Source organism: Lissotriton helveticus, chromosome 11 (genome assembly GCF_964261635.1).
Source record: "Lissotriton helveticus chromosome 11, aLisHel1.1, whole genome shotgun sequence".
NCBI lineage: Eukaryota > Metazoa > Chordata > Amphibia > Caudata > Salamandridae > Lissotriton > Lissotriton helveticus.
This window is the reverse complement of record NC_136072.1, coordinates 1,144,267,766-1,144,286,991: the sequence shown is the minus strand read 5'-3', so window position 1 is coordinate 1,144,286,991 and position 19,226 is coordinate 1,144,267,766. Positions and strand designations below refer to the sequence as shown.

Here is a 19,226-nt window from a genome sequence, read left to right as displayed (position 1 = left end):
TTATGAAGGCCCATTTTTCAAATCTTCTCTTGTACAAAACAAGGAGTTGGATTGCCTCACCACAGCTTTGTAATTGGGCTTTTAAATTTGCCGTACATGCACTGGATCTGGAAAATTCAGCTGTAATTGAATAATACCATATAGTAACTGAACTTTAATAATTTGAATCTTCTTAAATAAAATTCTTCTGTCAGATTTTTCCTGAAATACATGTAATAGTTTGTCAAGTTTTGGGTAATTCTTAGCGTCCCCATATATTAAAATAAGCACTTTTACTTATTTCATTCACCCTGGAAAGATAAATGGCTATGGTGTACCTAATGGGTAGATTCAGTAGTGTACATGTTTCTTGCAGTTTTTATTAGCTACAGGTACATTACTCTAAGAGTCCTCTTCTTCTAAGTATATACCAATTAGCATATGTGGAAGTGGCCTGGTTTGTGAACCTGGGCACCTTTTGTGCAGTTCTGCAAGATTCTTCAATTCAAACCCAAGCTCTGTTACATTTCAATTTACTTCAGACAAAGGCCGCAGTGAAGAGGACATGCGCAGCATGGATGCCCGAAACAAGATCACTCAAGACATGCTGCAGCCCAAGGTGCGGCGCTACTTCTCGGATGAAGAAGGAAGTTCTGAGGATCTGTTGGACTTGTCTGACGTAGATAGTGAATCCTCTGATATTAGGTAAACTCTGAATGGAAAAGCTATTCGATAAATGTGCCATGATATTGCCTCTGTTTCCTGATGACTGAAATGTCACTAAGTCCAACAATAATATTGTTGCTATCAAATGATTGATTCAGCCCACCTGAAATGTTTCGTTTCAACAATACAGAATAAGTTATATAGAGAGGATCCCATTGGTGTAGGAAAGGTTGCTGTGCTGAAACACTAGTCATGTGGTATGGTATGTTGTGTTCATTGTTTGTATAGAACTTTATACCACAACAATGTGACCTCAAAGCTGGAAGAAGACCGTAGACAGGGACACAATGGGCCAGGAAAAATAATCTTGCCCAAAATGTTTGTCTGTTAGCGGCAGGTAGCAAGGGGGCAGGAAAGTTAGTGGCTTGAGGATTTGGTGCAGTGGAAAAAGAGGGAAAAAGTTGGGGTGTAGGCCTCATATCTCATCATCCGTTCATAATGGCGAGAAAGATTTATCAAGGTCTAATGCTTTGAACGTTTTACTTCCCTAAGTATTGAATACATTAATTTGGCACTTACAGCGCTCAGTTGAACTTGAAGAAATTCTGATGGCCTGGAATCTTTGAGCCAGTTCTCAGTGGCCGGATTTGAACCTCTTCAGCATGTGTTTATTTATCATATGCTGAAAAGGAATCGCATCACTTCATGAATTTAAGCACAGAAATGTCATGGTCAGAGTTGCTATTTTTCTATAAATTTTAGTAATTTTATTTATTTATCAGACTTGTCTTACTATTAACATCATTTTATTTTTAGTGTGCTTCTTCCTAACCTGCCCTTGAAGGGTTTGCATGGCTGATGAGAAGTCTTCAAAAATCTGCTTAGTGGCCCAATGACAAGTGCTAGACATGCATCCACGATTATTGATACCCATTTTATCAACCTCTGATAGATGAATAATTTCTGTGACCATTGGCCAACACAGATGCATTGGATGTATTTGTGAACTGAGCTACCAACCCAGGCTTAAAAAGTTCACCTTTAGAAAGTACGCAAGGATTTACAAATGCAGTAGGTTTCGTCTTGCCCAACCTTCTTCCCAAACCCAGGTATGGACAAAGGCATAGCTCTTCAAGGTTTTGTACTGAAGTTTGGCGTTCAAATGCTCTGGTACCTCTCTTCTGAACTTGCTTGAGCTTTTCTTGGCACTTTCATACCTTAGCTGTCCACAATTTGCCGGGATTTACCAATAGTAAGCCAGGGCCAGCATTGTTCTAGAGTTGGCCGCATCATGTAAGGCGGCCCACAGTATTTCATAACTCACCACCGAACTGAAGCGGCAGTATTACAGCATGTGTGGGTACAATGGGTCCTTAAAATGCATCAAAAAGTACATGCATTGTCTGAAGGACGCTCATCGTACAACGAGAAGTACCACCATACTGCTAGGCCAGGGTCAACATTAAGCCAAAGATGGACATAGTTGTATAATGCATGCACACAGTATGCTAAGAATTACCACTGTACTGCCAGGACCACCTGTTATGCATCTTAGGAGTATACCCTACGTCTACCAGTTTAGATCCCCTAATCCTATAACACAAGGACTTAGTTCAATGTGCAGTGGATCTGGTAAACTGCAGACCTACTGCCTGCCCTGTCTCTTGGGGGGGAGGTGCTTTCTGGTACACAAACAGTCCTTTTGTTTTCAGGGATGCAGTGGTAATTGAGAAACACACCTTTTGTGCTTAGAATATCACACTTGAGCATAGAGGGACAGCAACCTTCAGTCTGGAATCTGACCTCTTGTAGATACTTCTGTTGTGAAAATCTCTCTAACTAAAATGGTCACATCTTGGTGTTTATATAAGAAAATACCACTAACTAATCTATCTGGTTGTGTGACAAACAATGCAGAAACTCAGTTGACAAAAACAGCCAGAAGCAGTGTTTGTAGTATTCATCACCTCTGTGCACATATCATCTCTCTATCTTGGTGTCTGTACCAGGTAACCATAAGAAGTTGATACTCTGGGCATATTGGCCAGTCTTATATCTCCTATTCTGCTGGTAATAAAGCAGGAAGGTGTTATTGGGCAAACTGAATGAGCCTTCGTGTCACGAAATGTGTTGACCGCTTATTTGACACAAGGAGACGGTGGAAGGAGTGCTGAAACGTTTCAGACACTCACTTCCAATCACCAATCTGGGTTGAATCCATCATCATTTCTTTAGCTCACTTCGCCACCCCAGTTTGGACCCAGCCATATGCAAACCAGTCATGACCCTGTGCCTCATGGGAACCGTCCAGCCTGAACTGCCAGGCCAGGTAGTCCCTGGATTGGAAACAAGCATTCGGGGACCGGTTTTGGGGTAACACCTCATCAGCCAAGCCCGTTTGAATCCAGTGGCAAAGTGAGCAAGGGACCCATGTCTGGGCCTACCCTGCCAACGTAGGGTGAACAAAGCAAACACAAGGAGATGGTGGACGGAGTGCTGAAACTTTTCAGACACTCAGCCCCCGTCACAGATCTGGGTTGAATCCATCACCATCTGCTCCAAAACAATTCATAACTGAACTAAATTGGGAAGAATATTCGCAGACTGGAATGTAGGGCGCATTTTAAAAAGGGAAAGGGCTGTGTGAACCTGGATGGGGAACGGGGAACAAGGAACATCTGTGATAGCATAACAGAGAGCTTGGGGGAGATAGCAAGTGGGTGTGCTTTGGCGGTGGGAGTTAGCAGGCAGTTTTAGCCATTTCTGGAGGGAAGAAGAGATGGACAGAGTGCCATGGCCAGCATGGGATGAGGGCAAACTGGCTAGGAAATCTGCAGGTTAGTGGAGGTGGAAGGCAGGAGTTAATTCATCTGAGCAGCTGAAGGAAAAAATGATCTTTCTTTCACTAGTATGCAGTCTTCGAGTGCTTTGCATGCACATCAGGGACCATGGAGGCATTGCTGGCACAGGTAACTCCTTACAGTGTGAATAGAAGGATGCTTTTCCCGCTTGCCTAACATTTGTGCCCAGGGATGTGCCATTGCCCTCTTTGAAGATCACCTGAATAAGATTTCGTCTCATTGTGCTCTACTCGATACCATTGAGACAAAACAAGATCAAATGGGGACCTAGTGGATCTATTAACTTTATTAACTTACTCCGTCTGAAGGTCTAGTGGTAATTTATTGATCAGGTTTTGAAGTGATGGGTTGACAGTCTAATCATGACATGACTGAGAGTTCTAAATAATGGTATACTGTTTCAGATAGGATATTTAGATTTCTGAGGTCCCAGATTGTGGAACTCCCCTTCAACCGCCACTCGGCTCCACCCACCTCACCGCAACGTTTTCTCTAGCTAAACTAGTTCAATGATTACTTCATTCATAGTTAAGGTGTGAAATAAGAATATTTCAGTTATTCATCAGTGCAGCATCAGGTATTTGTTGCAAGTACATGGGACAGGATAATAGGAGTGTGACCACTAAGAGAATTGAGGTGGTATTGTATACACAAAGAGTAAACACGTTGAACAAGAGAAACCCTCCGCTCAATGAACAAGTTGGAGGGGAAGCACGCATTGAGCTGTTCCCTTGGAGGAGCCACTTCTCATGGGTGGGCGTGTTTCTGCAATCATTAGACTTCAGCATGGATATGCAGTTAGTTAAATTCTTCATTTTCATGTGACTGTAGTTGTGATAAAATGGAACCTGCACTTCGCAGGTGAGGTTGCTCCAGGTTCCCCTTTAGGGTCTGGTTTTGATATTGCTGTTACTGTCTAAGCTGGACTCCTCAGTTTAGTCCTCTCTGTTCTCCTTGATTGTCTTTCAAACCTGCTGCAGATATAAAAACAATGCTGGCAGTCTCTTTTGTTATGCTTTCAGTCAGCCATACATTGTGTGTCGTCAGTGCCCAGGATATACGAGGCACGCGATGCTGTACGTGGCAGGCCCACCCCTGGGAAGCACAACATCTGCAGCGGCACCAGGTGATGCGCCGTCAACATCTGCACATTTTCCTGCAGGTGAGCTAAGTTGCACGAATATTGTATGGAGTTGGTTTCTTGTGAGAGGTGCAGGTTGAGAGCTATGGATCAAAACCCCTTTTTTGCATATATGCATTGTAAATCATCACTTTGGCAGGAATGCATAGTCTTGACAGCACAAATTCCTGAGCCTCCCTCTTCAGCGGGTGATGGTTGTCTGTCTTAGCTCTTTGTTGAGCCCTGTGATGGATGGAGGGATCGTTGAATGTTTTATGAGATAGCGCCCTTAGGTGCCCCCTTCTATTAGTTCCCCTGTCCATGCCTCCATCCTGCTTCCTCCACGAATCAATACCTGGGGGACCAAAGCCCGCAGTGGGCTAGTTGACCCTTACATACAGGCCAATCATGTTGCTTTATCATCCCTCTGATGGCGCACTTGGAGAAGAGAATGGGTTTCTAGTGCCAGGTGCTGGCACCAGTGCTCTACTCCAATATTTGCTCACTGCCCGCATCCAGCAGATACTTTTGCCTGAGGAGCGTCTTTACTCCTTTCTTTTGAACATTGATTGATTTTTTTTTCTCTTCCTAATGTTATAGGATGCTTAGACAGAACATGCTTTTTAAATGTGAACAACTCCTTGTAAACACCTAAACATCATGTAATGAGCCTTGAAAAAATCTCCTTCTGAGCAGCCAGTGCCATTGTCTTGAAGTTAAAGTGGCTGAATCCAAATATCAGCTTCTTGCACCCTCTGCAGCCGCCTGTGTTAATATGCTGGTAGCTCGCTGTACAACATTGGTGTAATTCAAGGTCCTGACTACAGCTTTCTGAAGTCAAACTATATGAAACAGTAAGTACAAAGTAGCGGGAAAAGTCAAAAGAATGCCCAAACCCCCAGTTGAAGTGTTTTTGGTCAACTCCTTCATACCATATGATACCCAAAGATCATTTAATGACTGAAAAAAGTGGAAAGGAGCTGTTCTTTTTGTTCTGTGATTTAAGACACGGTGTGCGGTCTCAAGAGAAACCTTTGCTTTAGCCCCGTTCAGCTTGTACACACGACTGTTGTGAAACTACACTTCTGGATATTTTGTGACAGTGAAGAGGTCCTCTTATAGCTCAATAATGCCAGACAGATTTGTATGTCATCCTCCTATGAATGGGACCAGAGTCCATACTCAGGAGAGAACTTGTGAAGATGTTCAACATCAGACACAATGTGTGGAACTCTACCATGCACTGTGACTGATGCTGAGAAGAAAGTATGTAGCTTCATATGTAGTTCCCTCCTAACAAAAAAGACTGGACCAATCACAAGGATGACTCTAGCGCCAGGGCAATTTTGAATGCCTCTTGTAATGAGATTAGGTTGTCCACAACACTGACTGCTAAGGACAAGTCTAATAACTTGATGAGGGACAAATCTCCTTCAACTAGTGCTGCCATGATATCTTCAAAGCAGATTCAGTGCCATGCAGTGGAAAAATCCATAGGCTGCACCCGAAAACAGACTTCGAATATATAAACCTCAACATATGGAGTGCCAGTGTCACCTTTCCATAACTTCATACCGCCTCTTTTTTAAAAAAATGTTAAGGAGTTTTATATAGCGCAAACTTGACCCGAACGTATCGGGTATCAAAACACTTTACATAGCACCACTTGCATTACATGAGGACACATTCATTTTTGTTAGGCACGGGGAGATTGAGTGATTTGTCCAGAATCACAGGATGTTCAGCGTCGTTGCCGAGACTCAAACCCAGCTCCCCAGATTTGAGGTCAAACGCCCTAGCTGTTAGGCCAACTCCTCTCCCTGGTACACCCCACAAACTGCCAGCAGCCACTACATTAAGAGATTGCCTGACAATGGTGGCACGTCACTGAAGAGCAAGTAAACGCCACCTTTCACTCCCAGAACAAAAACTCTAGTCAGTCTCACTTCCCACCGGTTGCTGGACTGTATCAGTATATTATTCCAACCCTAGTTTTAGCGTATCGGAAGCAAATATTTGATAGTAGGTTTAAGTACACGTCTTCCTTTTTGTAGGGGGAAATTTATGTATGGTGTACGCACACAGATACATCAACAATTTTATTTTAATAGGAAAGAAAAATAGAAATACAATAATATCAACTAAATAACACTGATAATTCATCATCAAAATGATCAAAACATGGTTGTACACCTAATTCTAGGAATTGACAAATTATGATGTAAAAAAACACACCACTATCAGGCTTCTTTGCCATTAAAGGCAGTGAAATATCTGTGTCTGTTCCAATTTAGGTAGGAATACTGAAGGCCCTTTTTAGGGTCTGAACAAATAAAAACAAACAATCTCCTAGGCTTAAGAAACTAATTCTAATATACACACCAATAGATAGGTGCATTTAGATGAATTACAGATGTATGTGAAACTGGGCACGGTCCAATGAATCACACTCATTCTAGGGGTCATAGTCGCAATCAGGTAAAGTGAAAGGGTGTAAAGAGTCAGCACAGGCACATGAACCTAATTCTATAAAGAGGAAGTTGGGTTGAAGGAGGCTTTCTCTGCAGGCCCAGGCCTAGTTTGTTCCACACTGGCCTGTGTCTTTCAACATGTTTGGAATGTTGAAGGGCAACATTATCTGCACTACAACGAAAACACAGCCAAGCCCTTCCAAGTGTGAACTGAACTATTCTTGGCAAATTTCCATTCACGATATCTAGTTTTAATGCCCATTGATGTGAGCAGGTCAAGAAATAAAGGATTTGCATCTAATTAGGGCAACTCTTTGAGTGTGTTAACACACAAATAGACAATACCTGGATCAGATATTTCTCCTATGATCTTAGTGAACTCTAAGGAGAGACAATGTACCTATGGACATTTAAACAGCATATGTAAACTACACCCTCTGATTTCTTACTATTTCAAACAAATATGTGGCTACAATTCTTAGATGATTAAGTCTGTCCAGGCTGACATGGTCCATACTAATTTATCATTGATGAAGAATCGGGTCTGTGCTAAAGTGCACGTGATGCTGGTTACAAAATGTGTGTGCCATATGTGACTATCTGTCTTGACCAATATGCAAGTCGTATTCCTATTGGTAATCTTCATTCATTAGAGTTATTAAGTTTAAATTAGAGGTGTTAGAAGAAGGATTTAGTAGATCCTGAGTGCAGTATAATCTTGAGTTGTTAGAGATTATGTTCTTTAAGCCTGTAAGTTTTTCATCAGATTTTTCAAATGCTATCGATCATGATGGGGAATGGGCCCAGGACCTTTCTCCTCCAGGGATTTCTGCAGCTCGTTTCCACCACATTCATCAGGTTACCGTAGGAGATCAACAGGGCTGATAATTGCCCTGGATATCTGGTTTTATGATTCAGGTCAATTCCTTCTAAAAAGCTGCAAAAAGAAAAAGAGCGACTTTATTTTTTCAAATTTGTACGGTCCTGCTGGTACCATTGTGAATAATGCACCCTACTTCCAAGGTCCTGAGCCTTCACTATCACAGGATAATGGCCCCACTTCCAAGGTCTTCAGCGTTCACTACCCCAGGATAACAGTCTGTATTTCCAAGATCCTGAGCCTTCACTATCCCAGGATAGTGACGACTATGAGACAAAGGTTACTCTCAGATGCCCATGTCTATCCATGAATGGACTCAAACTGTGATACACGCCTTGCTGAGGTCTTGCTGTGTCAGACTAAACACACATCTCTTTATCCAGCAAAGTGCGTCTCATGATCAAAGGGAACCTAGACTCACTGCATAGCTACACTATCTCACAACTTATGTATAAATTACACCAAACACTCCGTTAGCGACCACATGTCAAGCAACCTCAGAAAAGAATATGTGAATACCACCCAACATAAGAGCCCTTGCTGGTGAGACTGTCTTTTAGTCCATCATCACAAAGAGACTATAGAGGAGGAAGGAACTGCTGAGTAGAGTCTCCAACCTGTAAGAAAAGGGATGAAAATGTATTCTGTGGTTAGTAGAATACTCTTTCTTTGGGGGGACTGGTGTCAAAGAAATTTTTCCCATCTGCTCTTATTTGCTTATTGTTTGCCATTATTCCTGACTGGATTATTTGTACATTTTGTGTCTGCTAAAATAAATCCTTCTGGTCAGTGCCTGTTACTGAGAGGATATATCTCAGGTTTCCTGTAAACCTAGACATCTTGCATGTTTTCAAGCATATTCAAAGAGAGCACCCGTTGTGGTTATTGTTGAGTATTTGTAACACTGACGTCTATAACGAGCCATCTGCTGAGTATGTTTCTCAGCAGATGGCTCGGTGAGTTAAACGCTCCCCACTGACGTGTGGTTATCTGCAGGTCACATGTGTGAATCCTAGCAGAGCTAATCTTCCCTACTATCCCTCTCAGGTGGATACATTGAGTACCAAGCAAATGGTAGTAGTAAACCCTGTTAGTTACAGTGTTTAAAATAGCAGTAGTGCAGTCTGAAGCACTTTCATGCATAAGATATATTGAAAAGAAGCAACTGACAATGCCTGCCTTGCTGTGTGCTGCTGTCCAAGACTGGAGTGAGGAGGAATGATTGGGAGTGAGTTTTCTTGGCGTGGAGTGGACTGGGGTAGAGTACAGTGGTGTAGAATGTAGTGGCATAGAGTGGAGTAGCATACAGAAGAGTGGAGAGAACTGGTTTAGAGTGCAGTAGGGTGCAGTAGCATAAAGTAGAGTTTTGTAGAGTGGTGTGGCGTAGCGTGGGGTAGAGTAGAGTGGAGTGGCTTAGAGTTGCATTGTGTGGAGTGGCACTGTGCGGTATAGAGTGCAGTGGCATAGAGTACAGCGGTGCAGAGTGGCATAGATTGCAGTAGAAAAGAATGAAGTGCAGCGGCACGGAGTGCAGTGACATAGAGTGGTGCAGAATAGAGTGCAGTGCCATAGAGTACAGTGGCGCAGTGGCAAATAGTGCAGTGGCATAGAGTGGTGCAGATTAGAGGGGCATAGAGTGCAGAGGCATAGAATAGAGTGGTGCAGAGTAGAGTGGTATAGATTGCAGAGGCACAGACTAGAGTGGTGCAAAGTAGATTAGAGTGGTGTAGATTGCAGCGGTGCATGGTAGAGTGGCGTAGAATAGAGTGACATAGGGTTTTAGAGTAGAGTTCAGTGGCATGCAGTGTGCTAGAATAAAGTAGAGCAGAGTAGAGTGCTGTAGAGAGCAATGGCATACACTGGAGTGCATAGAGCGCTGTGACATAATGTGCAGTGGCATAAAATGCGGTGCATAGGGTAGAGTGGTGCAGAGTAGAGTGCAGTTGCATTGAGTACAGGGTATGAGGGGTGGGAGGGAAAAGAAGCAACATGGAAGGGTGGCGAGTGGGAAATAGGCAATAGAAGTTACATGCATGGGGATATGGGAGATGGACTGAAAACACAACTACTCTTATGGAGTGCTTGAACACAAAGAAAAAAGAAACTTCAAAAACGGGAGCAGTGGATGGACACAAGAGCACTGTGTCCATGCTCCAGGGGAGTGCCAAACACGAAAAGAGGAAATAATTCCCACATGCCCATGACAAACGGGGTGAAGCAAATGAGAGCGATGCTGAAGCTGACAAATTGTAAGATGGATTGTCTGTGAGCTCACTGAATGTAAACACAAGTCTAGCAGATCTTTCTAATCGAGACATAAAAAGATTGTTGCTACTTCCAAAAAACTCAGAGGAAGGGATGCCACTATTGCTGTTTCGTGCAGATGGAGGTGCTGGCATCTCTCTCTGCAGGGCTCTGGCATCTGCATGTCCCAGAAGATCATTTTATCTGCACAATCTGTTGGCGAATCTTGTACGAATAATCTAGAGGGGCTTGCTAGGCTCTCAGCATCTTTTAGGAGGCCAGCTGAATAGTGTTGTATAAATGGTGTGATGGCCATGGAACCAAAACAAAATATTGAGGGTTTTTTTTAATAGCAAAGGACTTGATGTTATGTTTGGATGAGAGAGATACAGATAGAGTGCGTGTGCCGCTTTGTTTCTGTTAAAAGGCAGGATGCTGCTAAACAGAACCAAGTAATCTGTTTTTCCATTTAGGTGTCCAGGAATACACGTGCTCAACAGAGGGAACTCATGTGATCTGCACTTGCTGTTTCCAACCAATGCCTGACCGGAGAGGGGAGCGGGAACCAGGTGCTCACTCCGCACCCCAGCAGTGTAAGAAAACCCTTTCCTTAGATATTTAAATCTGATGTTATAGAGCTCCAGTCTGTTATGTTTTATCACGTTCGAGTCTGATTCAACCCTGAAGAGAGCAGGAGAAGGAAGGAGACAATAAAACAAAAAACTAGGGGGCGGTGAGGAAGCGAGAGAAGGTGAAGACAGCAAGCAGTGAAAGAGAAGAAAGACAGACAGACAGACAGATAGATTGATATAGTACCCACAAAAGGAGGAGCTTGGGTGTACTAGAAGTAAAGATGGGGAACACAAGAGATGGACATTGAAAGGTTTCAATCCACAAACCGTTATTGGGAGGCTGGAATGATCCACTTCCACTCAAAGCGAAAGAATGGGCTGGAGAATGAATGTTCTAAAACATTTTTTTTTTAAAGCAGACAGAGAGCAGAGAGCAGCAAAAGGTTGGTGTGAAGGTAGAGAGCACAGTCTAGGGAAGTGAGTGGGAGAGAGCTAGAACAGTGTCAGAATGAACGGGTATGGTGACAGGTGCTTTCTTCTCGCTCCTTCTGGAATCAATGCATTGATCAGAGAGCTGAAGATGAGGGTGCTGGGTGTTTGTCATTTCTAAAAGTGTGCATAACTTGTGGATGAACAACAACACCAAAGTGGACTGAGAGGTGCTTCCTTCCATGCCGTGGACAGGCCCCTGCCCTGTCCTCCCTCAGAGGCCTGCCCCTTCATTGTCTTGGCGGCTGCTCTGGTTAGACTGCAGCCTTCTGAGGCCCACTGTGGTTGAAGCTAGAAGTTCACTCACCCTGTTGGGAGATTCCAATGTCCAAGCACTTTATTGTGCGGTCTTGAGTTTCTGTCTTGAGGTATCTGAGAGAAAGTCAAACATCTGCTCGTCGAGACAAGCAGAAACTGCGGTAATACCAGATATCGAACTAGACAGGACCAGTGCCTATAACTGGAAGTATGCGTCATTGTCTTGGTAACCTGGTAGCCAGGACAGGAAGTTAGATAAAGAATAATGGTTTGTGGAACGGGTGGGTGGGGGGTTGGTATGTACAGGTCTAGCTGGGAATTGTTAGGGAGAATTGGGGTTGCTTTCTGTCCTCATGTTGAGTAAGGAAGGTGTTAGAACGCTTTGCCATGGCAACTTCTTTAGGCTCTTATGCATATGTACTGGGGTGGGGGTAACCGGTTTGGGATGGAATTTAAGATTGGATATTAAAAACGGTGTAGATCCCAAATATTGAGTAGGGAATATCCTTATACCTTGATATTTCTCTTACGATATTAAGGTATAACCATATTCTCTACTCAGTATTCCAGACTACAACCATTAGAATCCGTGTCTGCATTGAAGGTACTCAACCATGGGTTGCATGGTCAGCAGATAGCATCGTCTTCATATATGTATGCTTTTTTGTCAGTGAAAGGCCTTTCTCTTATGCATGTATACATTTATCTCCGCAATAAGGCATATGTCTACATCAGTAAGAAGGGCAGATGTTGTCGTCGTTAAGTAAACGGATCTACCAACCAGTGGTAGTGACGTGAGCTTAGTATGAACCAGACTTCTGAGGAGTAAGTGGGAGTCATGTGTGAGGGTGAGGGTAAGGATAAAGCTGGAGACTAGTTAGAGAATATGAAATACTGATAGACTCATTTAATTGTCTCACTTCATGGACCTGGAAATCCTCATCTTTTACCCAGTGCTGCATATCGTACTTTGCAAGTAGGGCGAGTCTTGTCCACGTCCCAGAAGTAGCCACTTGCCTGGAAGTAAAATGTCTCTTCCTTTGCGTTTACAGGCACCATTTGCGCACATCCCTTCTGCCACATGTACTGGGGCTGCACCCGAATTGGATGCCTCGGCTGCCTGGCACCCTTCTACGGTAGGTCACAAGAGACCGACTCATTGGTCTCTTTCTGTTTTTACCTCTCCTGTTTTACTTTCCTTTTAGTTGGGTCACTTAGGATAAAGTGACAAGTACTCAAAGGCTACTCTGCTTTGTACCTCTCTAAAATGACTCTTTCTTTAAAAAGAATCTAGTGTCAGGAATTTTCAGATTTACAAAATGTCAAAATGTTTTGTTCAGTCGAGCACTGAGAGGACAGCATTGGAGTGTCCTACCAGAAGAAGAGACAAGTCAGAGGAGCATTCTGGTGGCCACATCAAGCGATTATGCTTCTCCATTGCAGGAGACTTCCTAGCATCACTGTGTATTTACTCCTCACTATTGGAGAGTCACCAACAGCAGGTCATTACATTGTAGATTGCCGTTCTGTGAAGGATAGCACTCCATTTCTAAATTCATGTGGTTATGGTTATTCAAAGGCCTGGAGTTATTTTGTTATTGTTCTTTCCTGATGTTACTCATTAATATGCCTTTTAAAGTATCATTCAGTGAATTGCATAGCCAAGACGGGCGTCACCATGGCATAGTGCACCGTGTTGATTGTTCAAAGGACTTAATTACTCTTTCCAGGACATGACAGACTATGACGTCAGGAACTAACAATAACAAATAAACTCCAGGCTTTGTGAGACTTAAATGATATTTGTGAAGAACTTTTCATTAGGAGACATCTTGAATGAAAAAGATCACATTATAAAACTTTATAAAGAAATCAACAAGAGATTGTGATTGAATATATTTCCTTTGGGGAAAAAGGGATTAAAGGAACTAAGAGTCATTAATACCAGCTCAATGAAGTGTCCGACAATTTACCAAAATGATTCAGTGGTGGGTCTACAAGAGAAACCGGAAAGGCAGTATAACAGGATTCCAAAAATGGATGATGTTGGGGGTATACTGGCACTGCTGCAACTCCCTCACAACCTGCTTATATTCATACGTCAGTCCTTGTCTGCACCAGTATGACTCTCTAGTGAGGTCGAAGTACGCTTCTGCCACTGCGCCTCATTCCTTACTTGCACTGTTGCGGCTCATCATGGAGGGCCACATACTGCTCTGCCACTGCTCCACATTCCTTAGCTGTACCTTTGTCACTCATCAGTGAGACCCACATACAGTTCTGCCATTGTTTTACATACTTTCCTTCGCTGTTGTGACTCCTCAGTGAGGTTTACGTACTGCTCATTTCTTACCCGCATGTGATTCATCAGTTAGGCCCACATACTGGTCTGCAATCGCTCCTCTTCTTTCCTACTCCCTTGTGACTCATCAGTGAGGGGCTTCGCCACTGCTCTTCATTCCTTATCTGTACCACTGTGACTCCTCAGTGAGGCGTACGTGCTGCTCTGTCACTGCTCCTCATTCATTACCTGCACCTTGGTGAATCATTCCTGGGGCCCACATACAGCTCTGTCACTCTTCTCCAATCCTTGCATGCCCCATCAGTTACTCAGCACTTGGGAAAATGTATAGCTCTGCAACTGTTCCTCAGTCCTAACCCCCACCGCTCTGACTGAGTACTGGGGCCAACCTACAACATACCTTTGTTCCTCAGTGCTTGCCTGCACCATATGCTACTCAACACTTGGGCCATGTACAGCTATGTCATCATTCCTCAGTCCTTGTTTGCACCATCCATGACTGTGCACTGGGGCCATGTACAGCTAGGCCATTGTTACTTAATCATTGTCTGCAATACCCTTTTCTCAATACTGGATTCTATGTACTGCGCTATAATTGTTCATAAGTCCTTGCCCAGCTCTACTATTGTTCCTCCTTCCTTATTTGCACCATCCGTGACTCAACTGTTGGGCCTCATACAGCTCTGCCACTATTTCTTAGTCCTATCCTGCACCATTTGTGACTCAAACCTGGGGCCACGTACAGCTCTGCCACTATTTCTCAGTCCTTGTCTGCACCATCCGTGACTCAGCACTGGGGCAATGTACAGCTCTGACACGGTTTATCTTTTCTTACCTATCACCATCCGTGACTCAGCACTGGGGCAATGTACAGCTCTGACACGGTTTATCTTTTCTTACCTATCACCATCTGTGACTCAGCACTGGGGCAATGTACCGCTCTGCCACTGTTCCTCAGTCCTTGCCTGCACCATCTGTGACTCAATACTGTGGCCATGTACCGCTCTGCCACTGTTCCTCAGTCCTTGCCTGCACCATCTGTGACTCAATACTGTGGCCATGTACCGCTCTGCCACTGTTCCTCAGTCCTTGCCTGCACCATCTGTGACTCAATACTGTGGCCATGTACCGCTCTGCCACTGTTCCTCAGTCCTTGCCTGCACCATCTGTGACTCAATACTGTGGCCATGTACAGCTCTGCCACTGTTCCTCAGTCCTTGCCTGCACCATCTGTGACTCAATACTGTGGCCATGTACAGCTCTGCCACTGTTCCTCAGTCCTTGCCTGCACCATCTGTGACTCAATACTGTGGCCATGTACAGCTCAGGCACTGTTTCTCAGTACTTATTTGCACCATTCGTTCCAGCGTGGCATTGTTCCTCAGGCTCTGCCTGCATCGTCCGTGACTTGGCATTGTAGCCATGCACTGCTCAGCCACTGTTCCTCTTTCTATGCCTGCACCATCTGTGAGTCTGCTCTGGGGCCATGTACAGCGTTGCCACTGTTCCTCAGTACTTGTTTGCACCATCCGTTACAATGTGGCATTGTTCCTCAGGCTCTGCCTGCACCATCCGTGACTCAGCACTGTGGCCCACATAGAGCTCTTCCATTCTTCCTCAATTATTGCCTACATCATCTGTGTCTCCACTTTGCAGCCCACATATAGATCTGCCTCTAGTCCTCAGTGCGTGTCTGCACCATCCGTTACTCATCACTTGGGCGATGTACAGCTCTGCCACTGGTTCTCACCATCTGTGACTCAACACAGCATCTCAATTACAACCGTGCCACTGTTCCTCAACTCTTGCCTGCACCTTGTGCCTCTGCACAGACTCTCCCAGCCATTGCTCTTCTATCAGTGTGTGCGCACCCCTGTGATTAGGCATCATGGTATTTCAGTCCTTCCATACACCCCTGTAAATTCCTTCTTGTTATTCCAGCACTCAGGCCCTCAGACAACTCAGTCCACATACATCTTGCCAAAAGCACCTCACCCCCTGCTGCACCCCATGGTTCTAGTCCTCCACTCCACCTACCGTCCTGAAGTTGTATTTCTCTTAGTGGATGAGGAATCTCCAACCATGGCTGGCCTGTGTTTGGAAATCAGAACCTTCTTGGTCCTGCTCAGAAAATACTAGATTACTGATCGGATATTAATCCATTTAAAACTTGCAGATATTAGGTTTCACTCATTTAAGTGAAATTTCTGATGTCTAGTCACTCTCTGTTGTTAATAGCCAGATTGGCTCTTATTCCGTGACATGTGTGTTCTTCCATGAACAGTGTTATGGATCACCACACATTATAAATGCTTAAGAAGAATCCTGGTCCCTCTTGGTTTCCTGGTGATGTTTAGTCCTAACCTTTGTGCTCTAAGAACTAAATACTCGATGTCCTTCTACCTGAAATATAATGTTAGATCACAAGTGGAAGCGGTGGACTTCATCATGGGATGTTTGAACAAGTAACTTTCCTTAGCTTTGCGCTTTTTAAAAACCTATTTAACATATTGATCATGCCTTCTGTACTGTTTATGGTGAGTTTTAGCATTTATTTTTAATTACATTTTAATGTTCTATGATCTATATACTGGTGTGCAGGTTCAGCTCTGCCTGTCATCCCCGATTCTTTCAGTCATCCACATTCTACTTTGTCAGTGGAAATTCTTTTTGACTTAGAGTAGCCACTGCAAATTTAGTTCCACAGCTCTTGCAGTGCAGCCAGTTCAGCACTCCCTGTTTCCTCTGATCACTTTCTCTCTCCAAGAATGTTCCTACCCCAGAGGGGTCTGCAGCCAGTCTTATGTTAAAAACCCGTGGAGAATACTTCATTTAGAAGTGCATTGACTCATACCAGTCTAGTGTATATGTATCCCTGGCTCGGAGTCTCCTAGGTCTCAAGTCTAACTCTGCACTCTTCGAGCCATGTGGTTGGGATGTAAACAGAGAATCACTTTATCCTGTGACGATAGATGGATGTGGAAACAGTTGTGTCCGAACTGACTGTGCAGCTGGCACGCCTCAGAATGTCAGTCGCTTTAAGCACTGTGTCTATGCTGTGTAAGCAATGTGTGAATGGGGTAATAGAGCCCCTGCTAAAGGGACAGCAATGAGGTTTGTTATAGTGATTTCTTCCTGTACAGAGGTACGACTGGTAAGACCTGTGTCCGTTGTGTATTGCATGAGTAACTACAACAATTCTTTTGGTTTTCTGAGGAATTGTATCCCACTCGCACAATTTTTTTATATTGCACATCATGTAGCAAGTGTTGAAATAAACACATTTCTCTAGTAAGAAATTATAAATGTAGCTTGTAAAACGTGTGTGATCACTCAGTCCCTTTTTCTTATTTACAGAGTTAAATTTTGGTGATAAATGTCTGGACGGAATCTTAAATAACAACAATTATGAGTCTGATATCCTTAAGGTAATGTGGTTTGATATATTTGCCAGAGTACATGCCTTTTTCTGTAAACCTACCCAGTTGTGTTGCCATATCAAATATTTCTTACTGTGGTTAACATCCAGGGAAATATTTTTGTGAACGTCGCATATACAAGTACTGGTGACATATATAAACCACGAGGCCAAGGCGTGGGACTGCTGTATAGGACCATATTAACATGTCACTTGTTATATATTTTTTTATATCACTATTATTTTCGACTAGTTAGCTAGAAAAGGCTGTTCTCTTCAAAGTGCATCTAACAATAGGGACTGATTAAAATTAGAATGTTCAGGTTTTGTTTGTTTTTCATGAATACTTTGTTGATAAAACAATAGAAGATTGTGCACATCAGTAGATTAATGTAATTCTGTGTCTATGGCGTTTATCGCATAATTTTGGTTTTTAGAGCATTTGCCATATGATCTGACATAATTTGCAGATGTCAACAAAAATGTTGGATGTAGATCAAATGGATCAAAATACTGGCAGGGAATATGTGATGCATAATGCCTCATAATGTGCCTATTCTTGAGCATAATTTAGATCACGTTGCCACATATTTTGGACACCGGTAGACATATAATCCCAGTCGCCCCAGCAGTGGTAATCTGCAAGTGATCTTGGGGGCTGCTGTATGATGATTAAACCCTTTTTTATTGGGAACCATGAACTATTTTTCCATATTTCACCCTTTCCTATGAAATATGGGTTTTATAGCACTGTATTTTGTATAATAAAATCCCACCCAAACATATAAACGTACAGATATAATTTTATTTTCCTCCAGACTCAGCAATTGCCCCACACAGCCAAACAGAACAATAGCATGGGTCTTGTGCTGCTATTGAACACCCTCTTTTATAGGGGAAAAGCAGGCCAAGAACCCAACCAAGCAACTTCCTTAACAAATTATACATTTGTAGGTTTAAATTCAAAACATTAATCTTGGGCAACATTAAAAATACACACCTGCCTGACCTTTTTCTAATGTTTATACTTTCCCTCCCTGTCAATCACCAGTAGTACCCAACAGTTAATCCCTCAGCCACTCTGTGTGCACTGTAGATTGTTGTCTCTCCCCACCTTATCTCCATCATATAGTAAATTCTCTCCTTGGCCCACCTCTGCTTTAAATTGCATCCTTTTCACTCCACCACTCCTATGTTTTATCTTTTCCACTCCATTCCCACGCTACAGTACATTCCCTTCCAGCACTACGGCCATGCCACAGTGATTTGTAAGGTAGTGTTAGATGACTCAATATCATGAAATTGACAGACATCGTAGTATAAACTTAGGGTGCCAATCCCAAAGAGTGATTTCAAGGCACTTTTAAAGGATCTGAAAAGTGAGAAAATCAGCCAGTCTAGATGTGATTCCTAACAACATCTAGCTTGCAGACCTCAGCAGATGAGGTGACCTTTGATAGGTACTCATGTCTGCCAGTTTGTAAACAGAGGGTATTGTTGAAATCTTGGTGAGGGTTAGACATCTGCACCACTCACAAGGAATATGCCACGGACAGGCGCGTAACACAGGCCCCAACAGCACCTGCGGGGCAGGGCACCCCCAAGCTCCAGGGACCCTCTCAGCTTAGCACTCTGGCTGCATTGCTCCTGATTGAGCCCGGAGGGGGCCCCCACATGCCTTGCAGGAAGGCCCCCTCAAGTTTCGTTACGCCAGTGGCCACGGATGAACCAGCCAACTACAGTTTGATACTCCTTTTGATCTACATGGGAAAATGATGGTCAAACTAGTCCTAATTGTTATAGAGTACTCTGTGGTGAGTTCAACAATTCTGCCTCGTACATTATTGGAGCCCCCAGATAGAAGGAGGCCACTTTCAGAAGGTCATTAAAAAGAAAGCATTGTCGTCGTTCGGGGCATAAACATTAGTGATACATATTTCTGAACCACCCAACCGCACGTGCAAGA

General features: G+C 43.5%; 1 protein-coding gene across 2 annotated transcripts in view; it reads left to right on the top strand.

Moving 5' to 3' along the window:
• Positions 1 to 19,226, top strand: part of CHFR (checkpoint with forkhead and ring finger domains) — a 234,947-nt gene that overhangs the window by 144,354 nt on the left and 71,367 nt on the right. Inside the window, exons 10-14 of one of the 2 annotated variants that reach the window (XM_078667904.1) lie at positions 522 to 684; positions 4,529 to 4,668; positions 10,695 to 10,814; positions 12,593 to 12,676; positions 17,200 to 17,270. In XM_078667904.1, the coding sequence (XP_078524030.1) occupies positions 522 to 684; positions 4,529 to 4,668; positions 10,695 to 10,814; positions 12,593 to 12,676; positions 17,200 to 17,270 (578 nt within the window). Of the gene's footprint in view, positions 1 to 521; positions 685 to 4,507; positions 4,669 to 10,694; positions 10,815 to 12,592; positions 12,677 to 17,199; positions 17,271 to 19,226 lie in introns of both variants that reach the window. The other variant, XM_078667903.1, reaches the window with a different exon arrangement.